This window comes from Phyllobates terribilis, unplaced genomic scaffold (genome assembly GCF_046119375.1).
Source record: "Phyllobates terribilis strain yellow unplaced genomic scaffold, ASM4611937v1 Scaffold_1__5_contigs__length_1240528914, whole genome shotgun sequence".
NCBI classification, from domain to species: Eukaryota; Metazoa; Chordata; class Amphibia; order Anura; family Dendrobatidae; genus Phyllobates; species Phyllobates terribilis.
The window spans coordinates 1,159,712,118-1,159,738,737 of record NW_027362761.1 but is presented as its reverse complement, the minus strand read 5'-3'; the positions used below and the strand labels follow the sequence as shown (position 1 = coordinate 1,159,738,737).

Genomic DNA, 26,620 nt, shown 5'->3' with positions numbered 1-26,620 from the left:
GGCCCAGTCGTGATCGCACCCTTTGTTATGCCACTGCTGATATTTAATGCAAACATGAGAACTAATACCTTTACCATAGGCTTATTAGTAAGCAGTAACGTATCCGTAATCACACCAGCGAAGGATCGGAGTTTGGAGACAGTGATCTAGTTCGATGGTATACAGCCAACACTTAAATTTAGCTTTTATTTAATAACCATAGAAATAAAACCTGCAGCTCCTATCTAGGTACCATGAGTAAAAAAAAAAAAAAGTACAATACGATGGTATCAAACGCCTTTTATCCTGCCGCAGGTGCCTCAGGCTACAGAAAGAATGATATAAGAGAAATTTACATGCCGACTATTAGGTTCTGATGAAAGTTCCAGCTGAGTAATGGCAAAGTGATTCACAAAAGAGTCGGTGCATGCCGGGTACGTATGAGGTTACCAAATGAGAGATGTGTACGTCGTTCTTCTACTTCACTTGAAGCTCGGTCATGCTCCCCCAGGATTTTCCAGAGGATAGCATTACTTTCAAAGGGACCTAGGAAGACATGAATTCTTATGAGGCTTTAAACCAAACAGCATCAGTGAAAGATGTACAAATACTTGGAAATCCTCTTTAACATGATTTTAATATTTTTTTAATTTTTTATCAACAGTGAGATCACTATTTATAGGCTAAAAAATGTCTTCCAAAATATATAGTTTCTTTTGGGGGAAGGGAGCTATTTCCTGATTATTCTTCTTTTAACCCTTTCCCCTTAGTTTTGTAGTCACACTTCTGGTCATGGCAGTTTGCTGTACTTACAGACTATGTCTGTGTCTGTGATATAAGAGTCATTATCTTACAGGGGATCTCCACAGGCACAACGGGGAACTGAAACTCAGCATGCATCTGGAAAGCCGACCAGCGCATGAAAAAAGGTTAGTTCACTAATTCATAATACTAGCCCTTTAGGGAAGGGAGACTGAAGTCAGGGCTCTCTGGTGTCTCACTATTTTACCACCTGTGTGAGACTTTCTGCTTCTAAGCTGGAAGATATCACTGTGTCGAACGGTGGAGAATGGAAGTGTGCAGTGTGGAAAAATGGGAAATCTGTGCTGCGGTCTACCTTTATGCTGAATGCTACAAAAGAGGCAATATAAAAGTTTAATCCTTGTGTGGAGCAGCAGATGGAGAAGGTCAGAAACAACAACTGCAGTAAATTCTGTCACTGCCTCCTGTTGCTGTTTTTGTCCGGTATGTACAACCCTTTACAGGCATTGGACTCTTTATTTTGCAAATTAACCATTTACATGCAGCTATTTCCTCCCCTTTCAGCTTAACCCTGTACAAACAGTTATGGCTTCCTTTTTCAGATTAACCCTATCAAAGCTGCTGTATCTTCCTCCTTTATCTGGGCTGCATAATACACAGGGACATCTTATTAAATGACTAATAAGATATATACAATAGTCAGTGTGAAGTAAAGTTCAGGCTCCTGGCTGGAGGTGAGGAGCATTTTCACTTGATTTGCATTTTGCTGATTCACTGCCTGTTGGAATGCATTAATTCACCATGATCGTGATTCTCTTTTGTTGATTTTATGAGCAAAAAATGGGATATTGATCCTTCCATTGTATTCTATGGATCAGCGAGATTACAAAATAGCGAAACAGAACAAATCAACTTTGCGATTCAATTGCTGTATCTACTCAGCCTCTCCTCCCCTAACCGAGAAGAGAATTTCTTCAGATTTTCATAAAATCAAAAGGGAAATCTGTGTCCCTATAATACTGAGAGAAATCATTTGATTTACTTAGAGAAATGTCTTATAATTCCACCTACTGTCACTTGTTATGCTCCCATAAGTGACAGGTCCTCTTTAATTTATACAATGTAGCACCTACTATTGTAGCAATGCTTTTGTTAGAACCTTGCTCTTAGGTTTTTTCCTTTGCTGGTCACATGACCTCGTTGGCCTATTTAATCCTGCTCCGCCCTTCTGGCTTTGCTGGACTTCATTGTATAACTACTTTCTAGCTAGCCTGTGCTCTGTATCTAACTCTGTTAGTTTGCTTGGTCTACGGACCTCAGTGTTCTATATATTTTGTTTGTTTGTCTGTCTGCTACTATTTCTGTTAGGAGGTGTCCCATTTTCCTCCCAGTCCTTAGTACTTGTAGGGATTCCTTCCCCACATCTATAGGTCTCCGTACAGACTAGCTTAGGACTTTAGCAGGTCTGATCGCAGGATCAGGTTCCCTGTTACATCGTAGGGATTCAGCTGAGTTCTATCGTAGGGACAGATTTCCTCTCTTTCCTTAGCTCTGGTAGCAGAACATAACAGTAAGTCCAGCCTGCAAATTCTCTAAGGAAAGATTTTTCTGTTCCATCATGGTGTTGGTTCAGGATTTGGCTCATCGCCTGCAGGGACTCTCTCTGGAGGTGGCCGAGCTCCGTCAGCACGTGAGTAACTGTCCTGGAGCACATTTCTTGGAGCCTAAGGTATGTTTGCCGGATTTATTTTTTGGTGAACACCGAGAATTTTTTTCATTTAAAAATGCTTGCTTATTGTATTTTCGTTTGAGACCCAAGTCCTCTGGGGATGAATCCCAGCGCATAGGGTTCATAATGTCACTTTTGCGCAAAGAGCCTCAGGAGTGGGCCTTTTTTTTGCAACCTAGTGATACATGCTTCAGATCAGTGGATAGTTTTTTTTCTGCTTTGGGGCTATTATATGATGATCCTGACCGTGTCGCATCAGCTGAGACTGAGTTAAGACGTTTGAGACAGGGATCAGGTAATGTGGAAAAATATTGTACTCATTTCCGTCGTTGGTCTACTCAAACAGGGTGGAACGATTCTGCTCTGAAAAGTCTATTTCTTGCTGGGCTCAATGAAAGGGTTAAAGACCTGCTAATTGCTTATCCTACACCTGAAGATTTGCAACAGGCTATGCAATTAGCTATACGGGTGGATAGGAGACTGCGTGCAAGGGTTAATGAGAGCAAATCCTCTGCTATGTCAGTTTCTGGTTATGAGAATGTGTGTACTAACAGTGGTGAATCGATGGAGATTGGATCGGTGGCACCTCGCTCTCAAGAAAAAGACCGTCGATTTTCTGAAGGCTTGTGTTTCTATTGCGGAAAATCTGGTCATTTGATTAAAGGCTGTGAGCTTCGTATGAAGAAAGAAAAAAAAATGGTCAGTCATGCCCGTATTGCCTGTTTAAATTCCAAGGGTGTATTTTTAGCTGCTTCCACGATTGCTCAGGAAAAATTAATGGAATTTCGGGTGTTTGTTGATTGTGGATCTACTCTGAATGTAATTGATGGGGGATTCTTGGAAAGACTCAATTTAAAACCCGAACCTTTATCATCCCCCATTGCTGTGGTTTCTGTGGATGGCTCCCCTTTGAAGAATATTACTCTCAAGGTCTGTGAATTTCCTCTCACTATTAATGGTGTTCACCATGAGAAATTGGATTTGGTAGTTTTGAATAATTTGCCTTCTCCAGTAATATTGGGATTGCCCTGGTTAAAATTTCACAATCCTGTACTGGATTGGTCTACCAATGAAATTAAATCCTGGAGCCATAAATGTTATGACAAGTGTTGTAACGGGCGTATTGCAGCTTTGGATAGGGGAGAATTGCCTGTTCCTATTCAGGATTTTTGGAGAGTTTTTTCTGAGAAGGAATCGCAGGTTTTGGCTCCCCATAGAGACTATGATTGTTCTATTGAATTTGTCCCTGGAGCGACTCTTCCTAAAAGTCGTTTATTTAACCTTACTATTCCTGAGAGGAAGGCTTTGGATGAATACATACAGACAAGTTTGGCCGCCGGTCACATTAGGCCCTCTAAGTCTCCTGTGGCGGTTGGATTTTTTTTTGTAAAAAAAAAGGACGGCGGTTTACGTCCTTGTCTGGATTTTCGTGAGATTAACAAAATTACTGTACGCAATCCTTACCCACTGCCATTGATTCCTGATCTGTTTAACCAGTTAATGGGGGCCAAGTGGTTCTCTAAAATTGACCTTAAGGGGGCATACAATCTGTTGCGCATGAAGGAGGGTGACGAATGGAAGACTGCTTTTAACACTCCTGTGGGTCATTTTGAGAATCTGGTTATGCCTTTTGGTCTTACTAATGCTCCTGCATTTTTTCAGAATCTTATTAATGACATCCTTAGACCTTTGATCGGCAAAAATGTGGTTGTGTATTTGGATGACATTTTGATTTATTCGCCGGATCTGGAGTCTCATTGGCGGAGCGTACGTGAGGTATTACAATTGTTAATGGACAATTCGCTTTTTGCTAAGCTGGAGAAATGTGAGTTCGCTGTACAGAGAATTAGTTTTTTGGGTTACATTATCTCCAGCGAAGGTTTTGAGATGGACCCGGTTAAAGTTCAAGCTGTACAGGAATGGCCTAGGCCTATTGGTTTGAAATCGATACAGAGGTTTTTAGGTTTCGCCAATTATTACAGAAAATTCATAAAAATTTTTTCTAGTATTGTCAAACCTCTGACCGATCTCACCAGGAAAGGTGCTGATGCGGTTCAGTGGTCTTCTGAGGCCATTGAAGCTTTTGTGTATCTCAAGGAGAGGTTCACCTCTGCTCCCATCCTTATGCAGCCTGATGTGACTAAGCCGTTTTTGGTTGAGGTTGATGCTTCCTCTGTGGGGGTTGGCGCAGTATTGTCTCAGGATAACGGGGATGGATTACATCCCTGTGCCTTTTTTTCAAAAAAATTTTCGGAGACTGAACTGAATTACGATATTGGTAATCGGGAATTATTGGCTATTAAACTCGCATTTGAACACTGGCGCCACTTCTTGGAAGGTGCGGAATTTCCCGTTCAGGTTCTTACGGATCATAAAAATCTGATATATCTTGATGCTGCCAAGCGCCTGAATGCCCGTCAGGCTAGGTGGGCACTGTTTTTCTCGCGGTTTAATTTCTCCGTTACTTACATCCCTGGTACTAAGAATGTTAAGGCGGATGCCTTGTCTCGCAGTTTTTCTCCCATAGTCGGTGCTGAGAAAGAGGAGAACATTTTACAAGAAGGTGTTGTGATAGCTGCTTTGGACTCCGTTTTGGAAGATGAGATTCTTAAAGCACAGGAGAATGCCCCATCTAACACTCCTCATGGGAGGTTGTTTGTGCCTGGGACCTTTAGGAGAGATTTGTTTGTTGAGTGTCACGAATCTCGGTTGGCAGGTCATCCCGGAATCTCTGAGACCAAGAGACTGGTGGGTCGCAGTTTTTGGTGGCCTGGATGGCAGAAGGAAGTCATTAAGTGGGTGCGTCAATGTACTATATGTGCTAGATCTAAGTCCTCACATACTCCTGCTGCGGGGTTGCTTTGTCCTTTGGAGGTTCCCAGTGCTCCTTGGACACATTTGGCTATGGACTTTATAACTGACCTTCCCCCCTCTGAGGGTTTTACTGTCATCTGGGTGGTCGTGGACCGTTTTAGCAAGAGGTGTCACTTGGTTCCCTTCGTCAAACTGCCCTGCGTTAAAACTCTCACTAAGGCCTTTGTCAAGGAAATTGTCAGACTTCATGGCGTTCCTACTGACATTGTTTCTGATAGGGGTCCTCAGTTCATGGCTCGTTTTTGGCGTGCCTTTTGTGACAGGTTGGGAGTTCATCTGTCGTTCTCGTCCGGATATCATCCTGAATCTAATGGCCAGACAGAAAGGAAAAACCAGGATGTTGAGCAGTTCTTGCGTTGTTTTGTGGCAGACAATCAAGAGGGGTGGTCTGAGTTTCTGCCACTTGCTGAATTTGCTCTGAACAATCATACATCTTCTTCTGCTGGTTGTTCGCCTTTTTTTTGTTGTTCTGGGAGACATCCGTCGTTTGGGTCGTTCTCCAAGTTGGGATCTGCCGTGCCTGAGGAGGAGAATTTTTCCGGTGATTTGGAGAGAGTTTGGACGGATGTGCGTGGTAATCTTCAGGAGGCCAACAGAAAATCTAAAGACTACTTTGATAGGAAACGACAGGAGGTTTTGTTCGCTGTTGGTGACATGGTTTGGTTGTCCTCTAGGAATCTGCGGTTGAGGATTCCTTCTAAGAAATTGGGTCCCAAGTTTGTAGGGCCCTTTAAGGTGCTTCAGGTTGTCAACCAATCTGCTGTTAGGTTGGAGGTTCCTACCTCCTGGAGAATTAATCCGGTATTTCATGTCTCTCTGTTAAAAAAAGCTGTTGTATCGGATGGTGACGCCTCTGCCTCTGTTCCTCCGGTGGTGGAGGACGGGGAATATGAAATTTCTCGCATCCTTAACTCTAGACGGTATAGAGGTAGTTTGCAGTATCTGGTGGCCTGGAAAGGTTTCGGACCCGAGGATAACTCTTGGGTGAGGTCAGATGATGTTTCCGCGTCCAGACTTATCAGAGCGTTTCACAGGAGATTTCCTGATAAGCCTGGTCCTAGGGGATCCGGAGGATCCTCTTAGAAGGGGGGGTACTGTTAGAACCTTGCTCTTAGGTTTTTTCCTTTGCTGGTCACATGACCTCGTTGGCCTATTTAATCCTGCTCCGCCCTTCTGGCTTTGCTGGACTTCATTGTATAACTACTTTCTAGCTAGCCTGTGCTCTGTATCTAACTCTGTTAGTTTGCTTGGTCTACGGACCTCAGTGTTCTATATATTTTGTTTGTTTGTCTGTCTGCTACTATTTCTGTTAGGAGGTGTCCCATTTTCCTCCCAGTCCTTAGTACTTGTAGGGATTCCTTCCCCACATCTATAGGTCTCCGTACAGACTAGCTTAGGATTTTAGCAGGTCTGATCGCAGGATCAGGTTCCCTGTTACATCGTAGGGATTCAGCTGAGTTCTATCGTAGGGACAGATTTCCTCTCTTTCCTTAGCTCTGGTAGCAGAACATAACAGCTTTTACCTTTAGATGAACGCTGTCGGCGTGTTGTAAGGATTCCATTATGTGTTTAACAAGTTCTAGAAAACATAAGGGAAATGCACTTATTCAATAAAGGCACAGTGCAATAAATATTAACCTAAAGATATTTTCCCATTAGTCTGACTGACATAACCTGCTAAATGAAGTGACAGAAGTGCTAGGAAAGCGCAATGCTGTGTCACATTTGTCTCCAGATTTTGTTTTTTTATATACAGCAGTTTCTGTATGTGCTCCGGTGGTATCGGAGAACTTACAGCCGCCGCCAGTGCCGTTAATAGTCAATCCTCAGGGGTGCGGCGTGTGGCACCCCCTACTAATCAGACAGACAGGACATTCAGCGTCTCCCACTCACGCACCACCTCCTCATCTCGCCCCCTATCTGTCGGTGTCCCCCAAGGTTCAGTTCTAGGACCCCTGCTCTTCTCCATCTACACCTTTGGCCTGGGACAGCTCATAGAGTCTCACGGCTTTCAGTATCACCTCTATGCTGACGACACACAGATCTACCTCTCTGGACCCGATATCTCCTCCCTACTAACCAGAATCCCACAATGTCTGACCGCCATCTCATCCTTCTTCTCCGACAGGTTTCTAAAACTCAACATGGATAAAACAGAGTTCATCATCTTTCCACCCTCTCATTCACATCCCCCATCCGACCTATCCATCAACGTCAATGGCTGTTCACTCTCCCCAGTCCCACAAGCTCGCTGCCTTGGGGTAACCCTGGACTCTGATCTCTCCTTCAAGCCACATATTCAAGCCCTTTCCACCTCCTGCCGACTCCAACTCAAAAACATCTCCCGGATCCGTGCATTCCTCAGCAAAGACTCTGCAAAAACACTAGTGCATGCCCTCATCATATCCCGCCTCGACTACTGCAACCTCCTGCTCCGTGGCATCCCTTCCAACACTCTTGCACCTCTCCAATCTATCCTAAACTCTGCTGCTCGACTAATCCACCTGTCCCCCCGCTATTCCCCGGCCTCTCCTCTCTGTCAATCCCTTCACTGGCTCCCTATTGCCCAGAGAATTCAGTTCAAAACTCTAACCATGGCATACAAAGCCATCCACAACCTGTCTCCCCCATACATCTGTGACCTAGTCTCCCGGTACTTACCTGCACGCAACCTCCGATCCTCACAAGATCTCCTGCTCTACTTCCCTCTTATCTCCTCCTCCCACAATCGTATACAAGATTTCTCCCGTGCTTCCCCCCTACTCTGGAACTCTCTACCCCAACATATCAGACTCTCGCCGACCGTGGAAACCTTCAAAAGGAACCTGAAGACCCACCTCTTCCGACAAGCCTACAACCTGCAGTAAACACCACTGCACGACCAGCTCTACCCTCACCTACTGTATCCTCACCCATCCCTCGTAGACTGTGAGCCCTCGCGGGCAGGGTCCTCGCTCCTCCTGTACCAGTCGCTGACTCGTTTTGTTAAGATTATGTAAATGCTTTTGTTATGTATATCCCTATCACATGTAAAGCGCCATGGAATAAATGGCGCTATAATAATAAATAATAATAATAATATTAATGGCCTATCTTTATGACAGGTTTCCAATAAAAAAGTAGTTGCCAACTTCCTTAAGATGGTGAACTGTATGCCTCTATAGTTACCCACATCGCAGATTAAAATATCAAATTAATACATATGATAATATTTGCCAGGTTATATATTTGATTTTACCAGCAAATTCTTGTAGCTGAGAATCTTGCACTTCAAACAACAATTCATCGTGAATCTGTGCAATAAGCCTGGAAGAAAATGTATCACGTGTCAGAAAAATTATTCTTCACAGCGTAAATCCATTTTTGAAGCAGCTTTGAATTACCGAGAGACAACGTGCTTAAAGAGTTCTTCCGAGGTATATAGAACTTGCATTAATAAAAGAATTACATATGTCAGTGTTTTATGTTTTGCTTGTTTCTGGAGCTTGAAAGACATGGTCATGTATGTTGACAGGCTTCAGAAGAGGGACTGGTATTCACCTCCGTGCCATGTTATACAGTTATATGAAAAAGTTTGGGCACCCCTATTAATCTTAAGCTTAATGTTTTATAAAAATTGGTGTTTTTGCAACAGCTATTTCAGTTTGATATATGTAATAACTGTTGGACACAGTAATGTTTCTGCCTTGAAATGAGGTTTATTGTACTAACAGAAAATGTGCAATCTGCATTCAAACAAAATTTGACAGGTGCATAAGTATGGGCACCCTTATCATTTTCTTGTTTTAAATACTCCTACCTACTTTTTACAGACTTACTAAAGCACTTTTTTTGGTTTTGTAACCTCATTGAGCTTTGAACTTCACAGCCAGGTGTATGCAATCATGAGAAAAGCTACTTAAAGTGGCCACTTGCAAGTTGTTCTCCTGTTTGAATCTCCTCTGAAGAGTGGCATCATGGGCTCCTCAAAACAACTGTCAAATGATCTGAAAACAAAGATTATTCAACATAGTTGTTCAGGGGAAGGATACAAAAAGAGGTCTCAGAGATTTAACCTGTCAGTTTCCACTGTGAGGAACATAGTAAGGAAATGGAAGAACACAGGGACAGTTCTTGTTAAGGCCAGAAGTGGCAGGCCAAGAAAAACATCAGAAAGGCAGAGAAGAAGAATGGTGAGATCAGTCAAGGACAATCCTCAGACCACCTCCAGAGAGCTGCAGCATCAACTTGCTGCAGATGGTGTCACTGTGCATCGGTCAACTATACAACGCACTTTGCACAAGGAGAAGCTGTATGGGAGAGTGATGCGAAAGAAACCGTTTCTGCAAGCACGCCACAAACAGAGTCGGCTGAGGTATGCAAAAGCACATTTGGAGAAGCCAATTTCTTTTTGGAAGAAGGTCCTGTGGACTGATGAAACCAAGATTGAGTTGTTTGGTCATACAAAAAGGCGTTATGCATGGCGGCAAAAAAACACAGCATTCCAAGAAAAACACTTGCTACCCACAGTAAAATTTGGTGGAGGTTCCATCATGCTTTGGGGCTGTGTGGCCAATGCCAGCACCGGGAATCTTGTTAAAGTTGAGGGACGCATGGATTCCACTCAGTATCAGCAGATTCTTGACAATAATGTTCAAGAATCAGTGATAAAGTTGAAGTTACGCAGGGGATGGATCTTTCAGCAAGACAATGATCCAAAACACCGCTACAAATCTACTCAGGCATTCATGAAAAGGAACAATTACAATGTTCTAGAATGGCCATCCCAGTCCCCAGACCTGAATATCATTGAACATCTGTGGGATCATTTGAAGAGGGCTGTCCATGCTCGGCGACCATCAAGCTTAACTGAGCTGGAATTGTTTTGTAAAGAGGAATGGTCAAAAATACCTTCATCCAGGATCCAGGAACTCCTTAAAAGCTACAGGAAGCGACTAGAGGCTGTTATTTTTGCAAAAGGAGGATCTACTAAATATTAATGTCACTTTTCTGGTGAGGTGCCCATACTTATGCACCTGCCAAATTTTGTTTGAATGCAGATTGCACATTTTCTGTTAGTACAATAAACCTCATTTCAAGGCAGAAACATTACTGTGTCCAACAGTTATTACATATATCAAACTGAAATAGCTGTTGCAAAAACACCAATTTTTATAAAACATTAAGCTTAAGATTAATAGGGGTGCCCAAACTTTTTCATATAACTGTATGCCTACTCCTCGGAAGGCACTTGGGCATATACAGTATATTATACATCTAGTGATCGGTGTAATGTGGATGTATCAATGTAGCGTGGTCACAAATTTCCATGTATTTGGAAGTACTGAATAATTGGATATTGTCAATTGCAAATGTATAACTCATAACGCAGCAAAGGAAATTGGTATTGCTTTAGACAATCTCTTTTTGAGAGAAGGGTCTCCTGACCATATATAATAACAGGGTGTCTTATTGTTGGGATCCCAAGCAATCAATTGTAATCCATGGAAGACCACCGCAGCCAATGTTCAATTGTCCTAAAGCACCGCCATGGGAAAAATGTGTTTTTTCAATCAGATACCCAATGAAAGTACCAAGTCCTCAAGAAAAAGGGACACAATTTACTGCCATCTGCTTTTCCAGCTAATAGTTAATGACTCCTTAACCCACACAAATCATCAACATACACCACTGGCAACTCCCTTTGTAAATGATGACCAATTCTGCAAAGTGTCCTAGGAGCTGGCTTTCAACACAACAATGTCAGGCCGAATGTAGCCCATGCTACCATGAGCAACCTGTGTAGCCTAAATGTGCTACCATGAGCTGCAGAGTCCCCGGACTTGTCTCCTATAAAACACACCTGGGACATCATTGCTTGACAACTGCAAAAGAAGCTGCCAGCAGCGGATCATGATTATTTGCCCAAGTGTATTCCTCAGACAACCTCATTCATAGCAGCCAAGGCTGTAAGTGCAGAGATTACTGTGTGTGGCACTCATATTCAAAACTGACTTCTTTTTTTCATTATTTCCATATCATTGAGGGGTAAGGTTTCTCCTTGGGGAGAGTGACAAGCCAGGTCTGGCACGCCAGTATGAGGAGACTTAAATGGCTTGCATGCTCCTCTGGGAAGTGAAATATGCAAATTGTCTCTTCAGAGAGGAAGAGGACTTGAACTCTAGTGCCACCTATTGGAAGTAGCAATCCTACAAGTCATTATCAACCCTTTAACGAGCGTTAAATGAGTGTGCCAGACCTGGCATGTCACTCTCCACAAGGAGACACCTGACCTCTTAGATCTCATACTTTGTACTGACAAGGGGCAATACACCGTGTTCTGGTTTGGCTTTTATCCCAAGTCATATTTCAAGGATCGTTAAAGGGTTGATAATGACTTGTAGGATTGCTACTTCCAATAGGTAGCACTAGAGTTCAAGTCCTCTTCCTCTCTGAAGAGACAATTGAGCATGCAAGGTGTTTAAGTCTCCTCATACTGGCATGCCAGACCTGGCATGTCACTCCCCACAAGCAGGAACCTAACCCCTTAGATCCCAGTCTTAGCCATTCACCGACCCAAATCAGATCTCATACTTTGTACTGATGAGGGGCAGTACCCCAAAACACAGCGTCTGCAAATTGAGATTCTGGTTTGGCTTTTATCCTAAGTCATATTTCAAGGCTCGTTAAAGGGTCGATAATGACTTGTAGGATTGCTACTTCCAATAGGTGGCACTAGAGTTCAAGTCCTCTTCCTGTCACGCAAGGTGTAGGAAAGACTAAGTGTAACACACAGGGAAGGGGGAAAAGGGGGCCTAAACTCTAGGGAAAGGGGGTAGTCTAGACATCCTAGGCTGACCTATATCACCCTGTTTCCCCTAACGTCCCTATATTGGTTCGGCACCAATTGCCGCTCAGGAACCTCACCCTGTCTTTCCCTGGTGTTTGGCCTTGGCTAGGGAAGGGAGGGGATGAGCGCTAGTTGATTCCCACTGACAACTAAAGACATCAAGTGGGAACAAACAAGGGAAGATAACTTAGCTTTAGTTGACTTCAGACAGATGAACACACGTCCTCTTAGCACCAGAGAGGAAGAAGTACTGCACTAGCTCCAAGCCTTCACAAGAGGTCATGTGAGTATCATCGACACCTCCCTCTAGCAAACATCAGGTATTTACACACCCAGGCCAGGGTGTTAATTAGCAAGAGGAAGGTAGCCACTGGCTCCTAGAAAGACAGTTTCTAAGAAGGTGTCTGTAATGCCAAATGAAGAGATCTCCCGCAACCAACTGCAGGGCGACTGTCTGTCACTTCTAACACACCCGTGCACACTTCCTCTCTGAAGATTAATTTGCATATTGCATATCATTAGCATAGTTATCCATCCTGTGATTTCCATAATTCTAGTCTATACCTGCCTTAATAAATGCCTAAAAATAAATTCTGTGCATTTTTTTCTCTTACAGCATGAAGTTTTCTTTTATTTTTATCACTGGTAAAAATGTCCATGCTCTCCTGAAACTGTTCTAAATTACTTGCACTAATCACAGGTACAGATTTCCATAGCCAACCAGAAATAATAATACTGTAGGTAAAACATGGGAAACTGATTTGCATTTATATTAACATCTACTAACCTCGCCGTTATGTGGAAAGATGTTGTGACTGACGCAGAAATTTTAATCATAGCCAGTTTGCACAAATCAGCGGCAGACCCTAGAAAATAAAATCACATTGAACACCATTCAGTATAATATATTAAAACTAAATGAAAAAATGTATTATTACACACACAAATGCAATTATGTGATTGCTCTTTATAATCTGCTGCCTCCAGGTTTCCATTTTCTAACACCTTTTTGGAAAATGTGTTTTATTCCTCACGATTTAAACAAATTTGCTTGTAAGAGGACTGAGAAAGAGTCCGCTATGGTCCTACAAAAAAGACTGAAATGTTACACTGTCCCTCAGGTTATGTCCATATCCTTTTTTGGTCGCTATGGATTACCATTGACCCTTTGCCCAGGAAATATCTTCTGGTCACCTGAGCTGCATTTCTGTCCTGCAAATGTCATATTGAAGCATTATATGTCATTGTTAGTTTATTCACAGTAATTTATATTTGTATTTTGTATGTAAACCCTTCTCATGTATGTGCTGTACGTGCATGGACTCAATGGTGCTCTAAAAATAAATAATAATAATACCATGTTTAATTCCATAATGTTTTAAGGGGTAACGTTTCTCCTTGCAGAGAGTGCCAAGTTGGTGCAGAAAGATTTATCGGACATGCAATGTCACGCAAGGTGTGGGAAAGACTAAGTGCAACATGAAAGGATGAGGGGAAGGGAGCCCAGACTCTAGGGAAAGGGGTAGTGGAGACCTCCTAGGCTGATCTGATTTCACCCTGTCTCCCCTATCGTCCCTATATTGGTTTGTCATCAATCGCCGCACAGGAAACTAAAACCCAGTATCTCCCTAGAGCTAGGCCCAGGCTTGGGAAGGGGGGATGAACACTAGTCAGTCCCCACTAACAACTAAAGACAGCAAAGGGAGAAAAAAAAGGGGGAGATAACTTAGCTTGAGCCGACTTCAGACAGATTACACCAAAGATCCTCCAAACACCAGAGAGGACGTACGCAGACTGCAATAGCTCCAAGCCTTCACAAGGAAACGTGAATATCACCGGCACTTCCCTATTGCAAACTGAAAGTACAGTTATATGAAAAAGTTTGGGCACCCCTATTAATCTTAAGCTTAATGTTTTATAAAAATTGGTGTTTTTGCAACAGCTATTTCAGTTTGATATATATGTAATAACTGTTGGACACAGTAATGTTTCTGCCTTGAAATGAGGTTTATTGTACTAACAGAAAATGTGCAATCTGCATTCAAACAAAATTTGACAGGTGCATAAGTATGGGCACCCTTATCATTTTCTTGTTTTAAATACTCCTACCTACTTTTTACTGACTTACTAAAGCACTTTTTTTGGTTTTGTAACCTCATTGAGCTTTGAACTTCATAGCCAGGTGTATGCAATCATGAGAAAAGCTACTTAAAGTGGCCACTTGCAAGTTGTTCTCCGGTTTGAATCTCCTCTGAAGAGTGGCATCATGGGCTCCTCAAAACAACTGTCAAATGATCTGAAAACAAAGATTATTCAACATAGTTGTTCAGGGGAAGGATACAAAAAGCTGTCTCAGAGATTTAACCTGTCAGTTTCCACTGTAAGGAACATAGTAAGGAAATGGAAGAACACAGGGACAGTTCTTGTTAAGGCCAGAAGTGGCAGGCCAAGAAAAACATCAGAAAGGCAGAGAAGAAGAATGGTGAGATCAGTCAAGGACAATCCTCAGACCACCTCCAGAGAGCTGCAGCATCAACTTGCTGCAGATGGTGTCACTGTGCATCGGTCAACTATACAACGCACTTTGCACAAGGAGAAGCTGTATGGGAGAGTGATGCGAAAGAAGCCGTTTCTGCAAGCACGCCACAAACACAGTCGGCTGAGGTATGCAAAAGCACATTTGGAGAAGCCAATTTCTTTTTGGAAGAAGGTCCTGTGGACTGATGAAACCAAGATTGAGCTGTTTGGTCATACAAAAAGGCGTTATGCATGGCGGCAAAAAAACACAGCATTCCAAGAAAAACACTTGCTACCCACAGTAAAATTTGGTGGAGGTTCCATCATGCTTTGGGGCTGTGTGGCCAATGCCGGCACCGGGAATCTTGTTAAAGTTGAGGGATGCATGGATTCCACTCAGTATCAGCAGATTCTTGACAATAATGTTCAAGAATCAGTGATAAAGTTGAAGTTACGCAGGGGATGGATCTTTCAGCAAGACAATGATCCAAAACACTGCTACAAATCTACTCAGGCATTCATGAAAAGGAACAATTACAATGTTCTGGAATGGACATCCCAGTCCCCAGACCTGAATATCATTGAACATCTGTGGGATCATTTGAAGAGGGCTGTCCATGCTCGGCGACCATCAAACTGTCACGCTGTCTCTGCGTACTGGAGGTCAGGGGCCTAAGCTGACCCTAAGCTGGGGCCCTGACTAATCCCTCTACCTGGAGGTACTGTTAAAGGTACAGAGGTCCAGGCCGCCAGCGTAACCCCTACCTCCTGAGGATCCCTGCACCTCAGTAATCTAGTCCTGAGAAGGACCCCGATCACAACAATAGGGGACAGGAAATAATATGCCAACACTCAGTACTTAGACGAACGAGACAGTACAAGGGTCAAACCAAAAACCACCTTGCATACAAAAAACTACTCACAACAACAGAGGGAACACCAACGGGAAAGGAGATAAATGATAAAGCGAGGAAGGGAAAAATCACACCAAATACACTTAGCTCAGAACTCCAAAACACCACGATCCGCTCTGTATGTCTGTATGAAATGCTTTCACCGACACTTCCCTAACAGACCGGCAGGCATTTGAAGGAGTCCCACTACAGCAGCATTGATTGCAGCTGGGCGAGGCTGGACCTCGTCTAGCACAGAGAGAGAGAGAGTTAACTCCCTCACTGCCGAAAAACACAAAGCACCAAAAACTCAGCTGCGAGAAGTCAGGCTGTGTAATCGTGACGATCTTCGTGGCGACACACCCGTGACACAAACTTAACTGAACTGGAATTGTTTTGTAAAGAGGAATGGTCAAAAATACCTTCATCCAGGAACCAGGAACTCATTAAAAGCTACAGGAAGCGACTAGAGGCTGTTATTTTTGCAAAAGGAGGATCTACTAAATATTAATGTCACTTTTCTGGTGAGGTGCCCATACTTATGCACCTGCCAAATTTTGTTTGAATGCAGATTGCACATTTTCTGTTAGTACAATAAACCTCATTTCAAGGCAGAAACATTACTGTGTCCAACAGTTATTACATATATCAAACTGAAATAGCTGTTGCAAAAACACCAATTTTTATAAAACAATAAGCTTAAGATTAATAGGGGTGCCCAAACTTTTTTGTCAGGGTAAAAGAGAATATATATATTTCCACTTTTATATTCTTGTAAGTTTTTATACGCTTTTTTGCTAATGTACTAACCACCATTTTGTGTCCTATAACAATAAGCTTTCCTTGCTACGTAATACTCAAATCGAAACTTAAACTAAGACAGTTCCAGTGTTGCCAAGACTTATTTCAGAGAAACGAAACAAGATTATAAGCTGACGGCTGCAATATCTGCCCAGAGACTGAGATAAGGAGATGAGGACCAATCAGGAGTGGCCAGACACTGGACTTTCATGGCTTACCCCGCCCCGGACAACCCCTTTTCCCTCCCCATTATGTAGTGTATTTAGGTTTGTGCATGTAAAAAATAAACACAGAACATTGCTGAGAACGTTGTCTGTAGTAGTCTTTTGAGCATGCTCTGAGTTTGAACCAGCTTGTTGTCTGACTCATTCTTTGAATGGTTGACCCATGCTCATAGTTTGAATTCGGAGTGACTGGAGGACGAGTGGAATGTCATCACGACCCCCACAAATGGCGCCCAACGTGGGGCGTGGCTAGCGGTACGCCGCCCTCCCGGACCCATATTGCTGACTTCTCTGGTGGTGACCGCGGTCGCTGAATTTGAGGCCTGATCAACCTCCATCGAACACGGTAAGTTGAGATGTATTTTATATGTCTCACTTGCCTGTGTGTCAGCCGCAGCGGTTCCTGTGGGATTGTCAGGATGGGTCTGGGTGGGTGACCGGTCGAGTGGTGAGACCTTAGGCGTCCCGCACCACGTCCTGAACCAGCAAGTGTTAAAACGAGTGACGTCGCATGCCTGCGCGTGCTCGTGTGAACACTACCTCCTCCTCCCCCGGTCACTGTACTTTTCTTAGATAGCTGCCTCCCGTAACTGATAGTCGAGGTTTCAAAGCATTCCTGAATTATAGTATAAGGGAGAAAGAATCTGTGACGAATTGAGGAGTGCTCTTCGTCTAACACAGAGACTGCTCTAAATTCAAGGTTAGCAAAGGAGATAGATTGAGAGGTGTCTCTCTATGTCATCAGTGTATTGAGAGGTACTCTACACTGACGGGTGGTGCCGTGGTAGGAAAGAAGACGGATTGAGAGGTACTCTTCGTCTTATACAGAGAAACCTCATAAGGAGGGGTTCTGCTGTCAGTCAGGGTGCCGTGGTGAGTCGTACTGTAAAGTCGCCATTCAAGGTTAGGGAAGGGATAGATTGAGAGGTACTCTCTATCTTATCAGTGTATTGAGAGGTACTCTACACTGACGGGTGGCGACCTGTCGGCTGCACCAGTGATCTGAGTCGCGACAGATCATTGCATTCTATAAGAAAATGTTGTGTATATTCAAATTTGAAAGATCTCGTAAGTTGCGGAATGCTGCTGTGGGAGTTAAGCCAATTAGTGGAGTTACGGGAAGGCAAGAAGGCAAGAAGAATGTTAGAAATTTGTATAACATGATAAGCTTATCCAGTACAGGCAGGCTTTAGTTTTCAGTGTAGAATGAATGTGTTACACAGAAGTTGGGAAAGTTGGGTGAGGACTTCTGCACCAGGCACAAGCACATCTTAGAGTAGCGAGTGATTTGAAGTCTGAAGGCTGGAAATAAGTAGATGGTGCAGGGGGGAACAGAGAATGCCGAGCCTTTGTTCGGATACATGAAAGCTGCAGAATGTGATTTGTTATGTGCCCCCAAAAATGGCCGTTGCACCTTTGATGCCTGTCACTACACTGAGCCCTCAGTCACCACCCTATAATGGCGCCGACGCCAAATCACCGGAAGGGTGGACGTGTCGGGTGTGTGGAGAGCAAGACCCACTCTGGGCGGGCCGCCCATGGCACGATGCCCAGCCTGCCCCCAAGAATAATCCCACCCCCACTTCTAACTCCTCCCTCCAACGGCCATCTTACTACACCCTTTCCTGCCTCCAAGAACAATCCCACTTCCACTCTAACTCCTCCCTCCCACGGCCATCTTGCTACACCTCTTATTTGTTGTGGGAGGCCCGGAAAGCCCCAATCTGGCCTATATCCACTACTATATACAATCCGTCCGGTGCATATTACCAGCCACCAGCACAGGTGGAAAAGCCCGCAGTCCCAGAGCACCCATCTGAAACTAATGTGACACCCTCTGCTCCAGTCCACGATGCTGAGACGCTTCCCCTGTTTCCTATGGGAGTCACCCACAACCCTGGGGATATCCTCCTCAACTCCCCAAAATTTCAGGCCAGACTGCTCTCCCTCCGCCAACATACTGTTACTCAAGACGATACGGAGCCAGATGAGGGATGGGCTCAAGATACTCCAGCCCCCCCCCCTCCTTTACCCCATACGTCTCCTATGGCATCCTCCACCCCACATCCATTACCCGTACTCCGGCCCTTGCTCCAAGCAACTGCTGAAAGAGCACCACCCCTCAGCCCCTCAGAAGTCTGGGACCCCTGCCGCTCCCGGAATCTAGTAGACCCATCAGGACGCCCTGTCACTCTGTCAATAGGCTATGGTGACATCCTTACACATCGGGTGGGGGCCATATTCAACCCTGCAAACACCTGTATGAGCCATGCTGGAGGATTGGCTCGTAAAATTGCCCTTGCTGCTGGTTCTACTCTGGCTGCAGAATGCCAGGCTCACTTAGCCGAAAACGGAGAGCTTTCTCAAGGCCAGACCTTAGTCACCCGTGCGGTAGACTGCCCGCTGATGTCATCATACATGCAGTGGGTCCTATTTATGACTCCCAGAACCCTGAAGAGTCACGTTCCACTCTCATATCTACCATCCGTTCAGTACTCAACCATGCAGGAAAATTGAGTCATCAGGATATGCCCAGACGCACTTTAGCGATACCACTTATATCTTCCGGAATTTTCGGCTACCCACTCGGGCCGTGCATGGAGGAACACGTACTAGCCCTCAAGGAAGGCATGGAGACCCTCCCCCATGGATTGGACTCAATACGCATTGTCTGTGTCCGTAGTCCAGCAGTTCATGCTGCTATGTCTTTGGCCCTTAAGCTACTAGTGGCAACCTCCTCCCCGACACCGATACCTAATGCGGTTCTGTTGCCTGAAGAATACTCCCTAGCGGCCACCCCGGACATCACCAAGGAACATGCGACGCTGCCCGGTCCCCAGCAAGTTCCTGGACCTTTAGGGATGATCAAATATCAACCCTTTACCCCAGTACAAGTAGACACTCTGGTCTCAAAGTTTCCTGATCCCGATAAATCTCCCATGCAGTATGATAGACGCTTGGACACAACCAGAGCCATTTATGGTGCAACCTGAGCTGATTTGGCAGGTATCACATCTGTGAAGGCCAAGGAATATTTCTTGCCTACTACAGTTAAAAGCCTGGGCTCAGGATCGCTTGTCAGATCAAGCTGGATCTGTACAAGATGTTCAACAAGACCCTGATGAATCTGTGGAAAGATATGCTGCAAGACTCAGCATGCATTTTGAGGATCTCGGATACAGTCCTCACGTCAAGATGCAGGCCGCCCTGTTGGTTCAGGCCCTAGTAGATGGCCTACAAGACGCTCTCAGAGATGAAGTCCTGAGAGTACGGCCCGAGATTCGTTCTTCTTCTTTCAACGACGCGGTGGACATCGTTAAAACTTTCCAAAAATCAATGCTAAAAATGGAAAAGGATACTAAGCCAAAGAAGAAAACCGCTCCTGCCATGGTATATCAAGCTCAAGAAAGCTACCCACCCCCTGGCAACCAACATGGAATCAAGTGGGTAATGGTTAAAGGCACAGGTGATGATACTCCTCCCACATATAGAAAATAAGACAGAAGAGATGACAAGGGACCATCTAGAAACAGAAGACAATCTCGTGATTCTGGAGGACGAATGTTGTGTTGGAAGTGTGGTAGCCTTGACCACATCCTCAGAGACTGTCCAACCCGCAGATAGTACCATGACCGGTCGTTCCGTGATGGTCCACACAACCAGGTGGACCATCAACCACTGGAGTTCCTGGTGGACACTGGGGCGGCCACATCTGTCATTTCCTCTGCACAGCTCCCTCCTTCTGTATTCCTATCACCGTAGTACTCACAAGATTCTTGGTATCTGAAACTTGCCCTGTCAATCTGTTGGGAGCCAATCTCTTAGAATGGATGAAGGCTCAGTTTGGCTTCATGCTGAAGATCCACATGTTTCTCATCAACACAGACTATGTTTTGACCGCCTTAAACAGGCTGTTGTCTCTGCCCCGGCCTTGGGCTTACCAGACTATACTCAGCCATTTCATTTTTTTGTCTCGGAATCGGAAGGTCATGCCTCTGGAGTTCTAGCACAACGTTATGATCATAAGTATCGGCCTTTGGGCTACTACTCAGCCCGCCTGGACCCTGTCGCCCGAAATACCCCCACGTGCCTTAAGGCGGTCCACGCTGCTCACATTCTCCTTGACAAGTCAGCTGATATCGTCCTTGGACATGATCTCTCAGCTGTTCTGCAACAAACATCTCCGAAACATCTAACCAACCAAAGACACCTGCGGCTGCAGTGTTCCCTATTGTTGCCCTCCAATATAACATTTACCAGATGTCTGACTATCAATCCTGCCACTTTGCTTCCACCTTCTAGGGGGGAAGGTGAAGAGGGTGAAGGTCCATTGGTGGAACCTCATGATTGTATAAAAATTTTGCAGGAAGAGACTTCTGCTCCAGAGAATATGGTGGCACATCCGCTCGCACACCCTGCCATGCACCTATGGACTGATGGATCCCGTTTCGCAGACCCTCAAGGGAAGTTCCACACGGGATATGCTGTCACAACAGACCTAACAGTTCTGAAGGCTGAAGCTCTACCACCATACATGTCTGCACAAGAAGCTGAACTTGTGGCTCTCACAGAGGCTTGCCACCTGGCAGCAGGAACAAAGGCGAATATATATATATACCGATTCCAGGTATGGACATGGAATTTGCAATGATTCTGGACTCTTGTGGAAGTCTAGAGGATTCATCACAGCTGCAGGTACACCAGTGAAACATGTCTCATGGATTAAGGCCCTAATGAAGGCCCTGGAACTACCCATTCAGGTTGCTGTTATCAAGGTCAAGGCTCATGGAAGACTAGAATCCAGAGAAGCCAGGGACAACCACCTAGCTGACCAAGCAGCCAAGACTGCAGCAGTGGAGAATGTGTCATCAAAGTGGCAGGAAAAGGAAGAAGAAATGGGAGAAACCCTGCAAACCGTAGCTGTGGCGCTCACTAGAGCAAGAGCCAAAAAACAGCCGGCGGAAGACCATACAAGTCCAGCGGAGACACGAGTGGAATCCAGGGGGGTCAGGATGCCTGAAGAAAAATTGTGTGAGGAACAAAGGAAGACCCCCACTGAAGAAGTCAAGCAATGGAAAGCGGCAGGAGCTGTGCTGGCAGGTCGCAAAGATTCAAAGGTCAACTCGACTCTTTACCAAGTGGATGGGAAGCCTTGCTTGCCTAGACGCATGTACTCAGCTGTGGCAGCATGGGCTCACGGGCCTACACACAGAGGAAAGAATCAAGCCTTGGCATGTATCAAGAAACTGTACTTTGCACCCGGAATCTCTTCCACTGTGACTGCATACTCAAAATCCTGCTCTGTCTGCACTACCTGCAACCCAACGTGTACGGCACGGGTCCCTCTCCAACACCTGGCTAAACCAGACTCCCCTTGGCAGAGAATACAAGTCGACCATATCCAAATGCCTAAAGCAGGAAAATAGGAGTACGTTTTGGTAGCCGTGGATATGTTCTCAGCCTGGCCCGAGGCCTACCCGGTTGTCAACATGACTGCTAAAGTCACAGCCAAGAAACTGATCACCGAAATTGCCTGCAGATTTGGAGTTCCCCAAGTCATAGAATCGGATCAAGGACCAGCTTTCACAGCAAATATCTACAAAGAACTCTGGAACATGTTGGGAACAGATTTGGGCCTCCACACTCCATACCATCCTGCCAGTTCAGGCAAAGTGGAAAGGATGAATTCCACACTCAAGACCCAGCTCTTGAGAATGACCTAAGATCATCCCCTCCCCTGGCCCGACCTACTCCCTATAGTATTGTATCATATCACACACACTCCTCAGGCCAAACATGGGCTGACTCCCTATAAAATTTTGTTTAGGACCCCACCCAAGATAGGAGAGATTAGGCCCCAAGAGTTGTCTGAAACACATGATAGAGTGGTAAAATTTGTGATTGCTCTGTCTAAAGAATTGACTAACACCCGCTCTCCAGTATCTGCTTCTCTCCCAGAATCTACAGGTGATGCAGTACATGATTTCATCCCAGGCGATCTAGTGTATGTGAAGAAGTTTGTCCGGAAAGACTGCCTCCAGCCGCGGTTCGAGGGACCGTACACTGTGCTTCTCACCACCCCGACGGCTCTGAAGCTTGAGGGCAAGAGCACCTGGATTCACGCCTCCCACTGCAAGAGAGACAGAACGAGTCTATAAAAGATGACTACCTTCTTCTATATCCTTTCCATATGCTTACTGTCTGTCCCAGGGTGGACAGCTACCACACAGGGGTAGATACCTCCTTCTTCTCAGGTTGGTCGGGAGGGCTCAAGGGATTCCTCCAACAAGTTTGTCTAGTAATGGGAGGTCTACTAGTATTGGGCCTGGTGGTCCTGTGCTGCATAGTCCCCTTATACAGGAAAGCTATAACCAATGCTGTCCCAATCTCCGGGACCTTTCTGAATCAAAGGAAGATATGGAGAAATACACTCCTTTGAACAAGCCTGACCAGCCCCCCCCCCATGACAAAGTTCAATTGAGAGATTTAGTTTAGGGACAGTTGGGAGAACTCCATGTGTCATTTAGGGTAGGGCTCAATTGTTTGGGGGCGTCCCATAAGGGGGCAGCTTCTAAAATGATTGGGTGAAGAAATCCACCTCCCCTCTCCCCACACATGGACAGTCTCAAAGGCCCCGAAGCAAAGGAAAGCTTAGTGTTTAGGGGGGAATGTCAGGGTAAAAGAGAATATATATATTTCCACTTTTATATTCTTGTAAGTTTTTATACGCTTTTTTGCTAATGTACTAACCACCATTTTGTGTCCTATAACAATAAGCTTTCCTTGCTACGTAATACTCAAATCGAAACTTAAACTAAGACAGTTCCAGTGTTGCCAAGACTTATTTCAGAGAAACGAAACAAGATTATAAGCTGACGGCTGCAATATCTGCCCAGAGACTGAGATAAGGAGATGAGGACCAATCAGGAGTGGCCAGACACTGGACTTTCATGGCTTACCCCGCCCCGGAGAACCCCTTTTCCCTCCCCATTATGTAGTGTATTTAGGTTTGTGCATGTAAAAAATAAACACAGAACATTGCTGAGAACGTTGTCTGTAGTAGTCTTTTGAGCATGCTCTGAGTTTGAACCAGCTTGTTGTCTGACTCATTCTTTGAATGGTTGACCCATGCTCATAGTTTGAATTCGGAGTGACTGGAGGACGAGTGGAATGTCATCACGACCCCCACATTTTCATATAACTGTATTTAAACACCCAGGCCAGGGTGTTAATTAGAGCAGGAGGGAGGTAACCGCTGGGTCCTAGAGTGAGACAGATTCTAAGAAGGTGTCTGTAATGCCAAACAAAGAGATCTCCTGCAACCAACTGCAGGGCGACTGTCTGTCACTTCTGACACACCCGTGACATGCCAAGCTTCAAACTTCCCTGGGAAATTGAAGAGTAGGGAAATTTTCTTCTTGTATTTTTTTTCATATTTAGCAAGCATTTTAATTGCCTACAGATGGGTGGAGGTCCGGGTCTTGAGAACCCCATCGATCACTCAATAGACCCCAGAACAGTGCGCAGATCAGAAGACAGGAGCGCACAGCTTTGAACCTAAGCTTTCTATTGAATCCGCTCTGAACACTCAGACAGGAGCTGATCGTCTATTGAGCGATCATTGGAGTCTGCAAGCAATTACACTGTGTGCCGAATTATTAGGCAAATGAGTATTTTGATCACATGATACTTTTTATACATGTTGTCCTACTCCAAGCTGCATAGGCTTGAGAGACAACTACCAATTAAGTAAATCTGGTGATGTGCATCTCTGTAATGAGGAGGGGTGTTGACTAATGACATCAACACCCTATATAAGGTGTGCTTAATTATTAGGCAACTTCCTTTCCTTTGGCAAAATGGGTCAGAAGAGAGATTTGACGGGCTCGGAAAAGTCCAAAATTGTGAGATGTCTTGCAGAGGGATGGAGCAGTCTTGAAATTTCCAAACTTTTGAAGCGTGATCACCGAACAATCAAGCATTTCATGGCAAATAGCCAACAGGGTTGCAAGAAGCGTGTTGGCCAAAAAAGGCGCAAAATAACTGCCCATGAATTGAGGAAAATCAAGCGTGAAGCTGCCAAGATGCCATTCACCACCAGTTTTGCCATATTTCAGAGGTGCAACATTACTGGAGTATCAAAAAGCACAAGGTGTGCGATACTCAGGGACATGGCCAAGGTAAGGAAGGCTGAAAAACGACCACCTTTGAACAAGAAACATAAGATAAAACATCAAGAATGGGCCAAGAAATATCTTAAGACTGATTTTTCAAAGGTTTTATGGAGTGATGAAATGAGAGTGACTCTTGATGGTCCAGATGGATGGGCCAGAGGCTGGATCAGTAAAAGGCAGAGAGCTCCACTCCGACTCAGACGCCAGCAAGGTGGAGGTGGGGTACTGGTATGGGCTGGTATCATCAAAGATGAACTTGTGGGACCTTTTCGGGTTGAGGATGGAGTGAAGCTCAACTCCCAGACCTACTGCCAGTTTCTGGAAGACAACTTCTTCAAGCAGTGGTACAGGAAGAAGTCGGTATCGTTCAAGAAAAACATGATTTTCATGCAGGACAATGCTCCATCACATGCATCCAACTACTCCACAGCGTGGCTGGCCAGTAAAGGTCTAACAGAAGAAAAAATAATGACATGGCCCCCTTCTTCACCTGATCTGAACCCCATAGAGAACCTGTGGTCCATCATAAAATGTGAGATCTACAGGGAGGGAAAACAGTACACCTCTCGGAACAGTGTCTGGGAGGCTGTGGTGGCTGCTGCACGCAATGTTGTTCGAAAACAGATCAAGCAACTGACAGAATCTATGGATGGAAGGCTGTTGAGTGTCATCATAAAGAAAGGTGGCTATAATGATCACTAATTTTTTTGGTTTTTGTTTTTGCATGTCAGAAATGTTTATTTCTAAATTTTGTGCACTGATATTGGTTTACCTGGTGAAAATAAACAAGTGAGATGGGATTATATTTGTTTTTTATTAAGTTGCCTAATAATTCGGCACAAGCAGATATCCTCCTAAGATAGCCAAATCTAAAAAAAAAAACACTCCAACTTCCAAAAATATTAAGCTTGGATATTTATGAGTCTTTTGGGTTGACTGAGAACATAGTTGTTGATCAATAATAAAAATAATCCTCTAAAATACAACTTGCCTAATAATTCTGCACACAGTGTAAAGTTCCGGTTAAATATGAAAAAAACAGGAAGAAAGTTTAGTTTCTCCTTTACTATGTTTTATGAAGTGACAGATGAGCAACCGGAACGTGTTACCTCGTGTGGAGATGAAGTGAGTGATGATGTGATAACTAGATTTAGCATAGGAGATCTAACCCAAGGTCAAGAACTTCATTTGCTAGCAGGTGAATAAATTTAAGTACTCGCTATTAACACCTTCCTGTCAAGGCCAATTTTTGTTTTTGCACTTTTGGATTTATTTTTCCACATACATAGCCATATGAAAACTGTTCATTTTAACATGTAGTGTACTGGAAAACATGAAAAAAATCTGCTATTGTTTTCTGTGTTATGCTTTTATATTGTTCATTGAGCAGTAAAATGCAGCTGTAAAAGGCTCTGTCCTGGGCCCTGTGCTGTTCAATATATTTATCAATGATTTAGATAAAGGAATTGAGGGTAAACTGATTAAATTTGCTGATGAAACAAAGCTAGGAGGGATAGCTTATACTAAAAAAGAGAGAGAGAGGATTCAAAAAGATCTAAACAAACTGGAACTGTGGGTGTGGCGCCCCTGAGGGTTCAGTCGCCACAGAGGTACTGCACCTCACCCAGAGGTGTGGTGTCTCCTTCTCTCAGGTAAGGAGGGAGTGCTGCCCGGAACCCCAACACCTGCATCTAACACTACACTGCTCCAGGCCAGCTGGAAGGGCAAGACGCAATGTATGTTTCTGCTGAGCCCTGACCCTGGCTGGAGTGGGAAGAACCCAGAGGTAGGGGGAACCAGTAGTGGGTGTGGGTGGAGGAAGTAGTTAGGGGGAGCAC

At 44.5% G+C, this 26,620-nt stretch overlaps 1 protein-coding gene across 1 annotated transcript in view; it reads right to left on the bottom strand.

Moving 5' to 3' along the window:
• Positions 1–292: 292 nt before the first annotated feature.
• Positions 293–26,620, bottom strand: part of POLN (DNA polymerase nu) — a 180,980-nt gene continuing 154,652 nt past the window's right edge. The window contains exons 20-23 of the mRNA XM_073662265.1: positions 12,961–13,039; positions 8,583–8,650; positions 6,868–6,923; positions 293–525 (exon numbers count right to left, since the gene is read on the bottom strand). Of these exons, the coding sequence (XP_073518366.1) occupies positions 457–525; positions 6,868–6,923; positions 8,583–8,650; positions 12,961–13,039 (272 nt within the window). The 3' untranslated portion in view covers positions 293–456. The remainder of the gene's footprint in view (positions 526–6,867; positions 6,924–8,582; positions 8,651–12,960; positions 13,040–26,620) is intronic.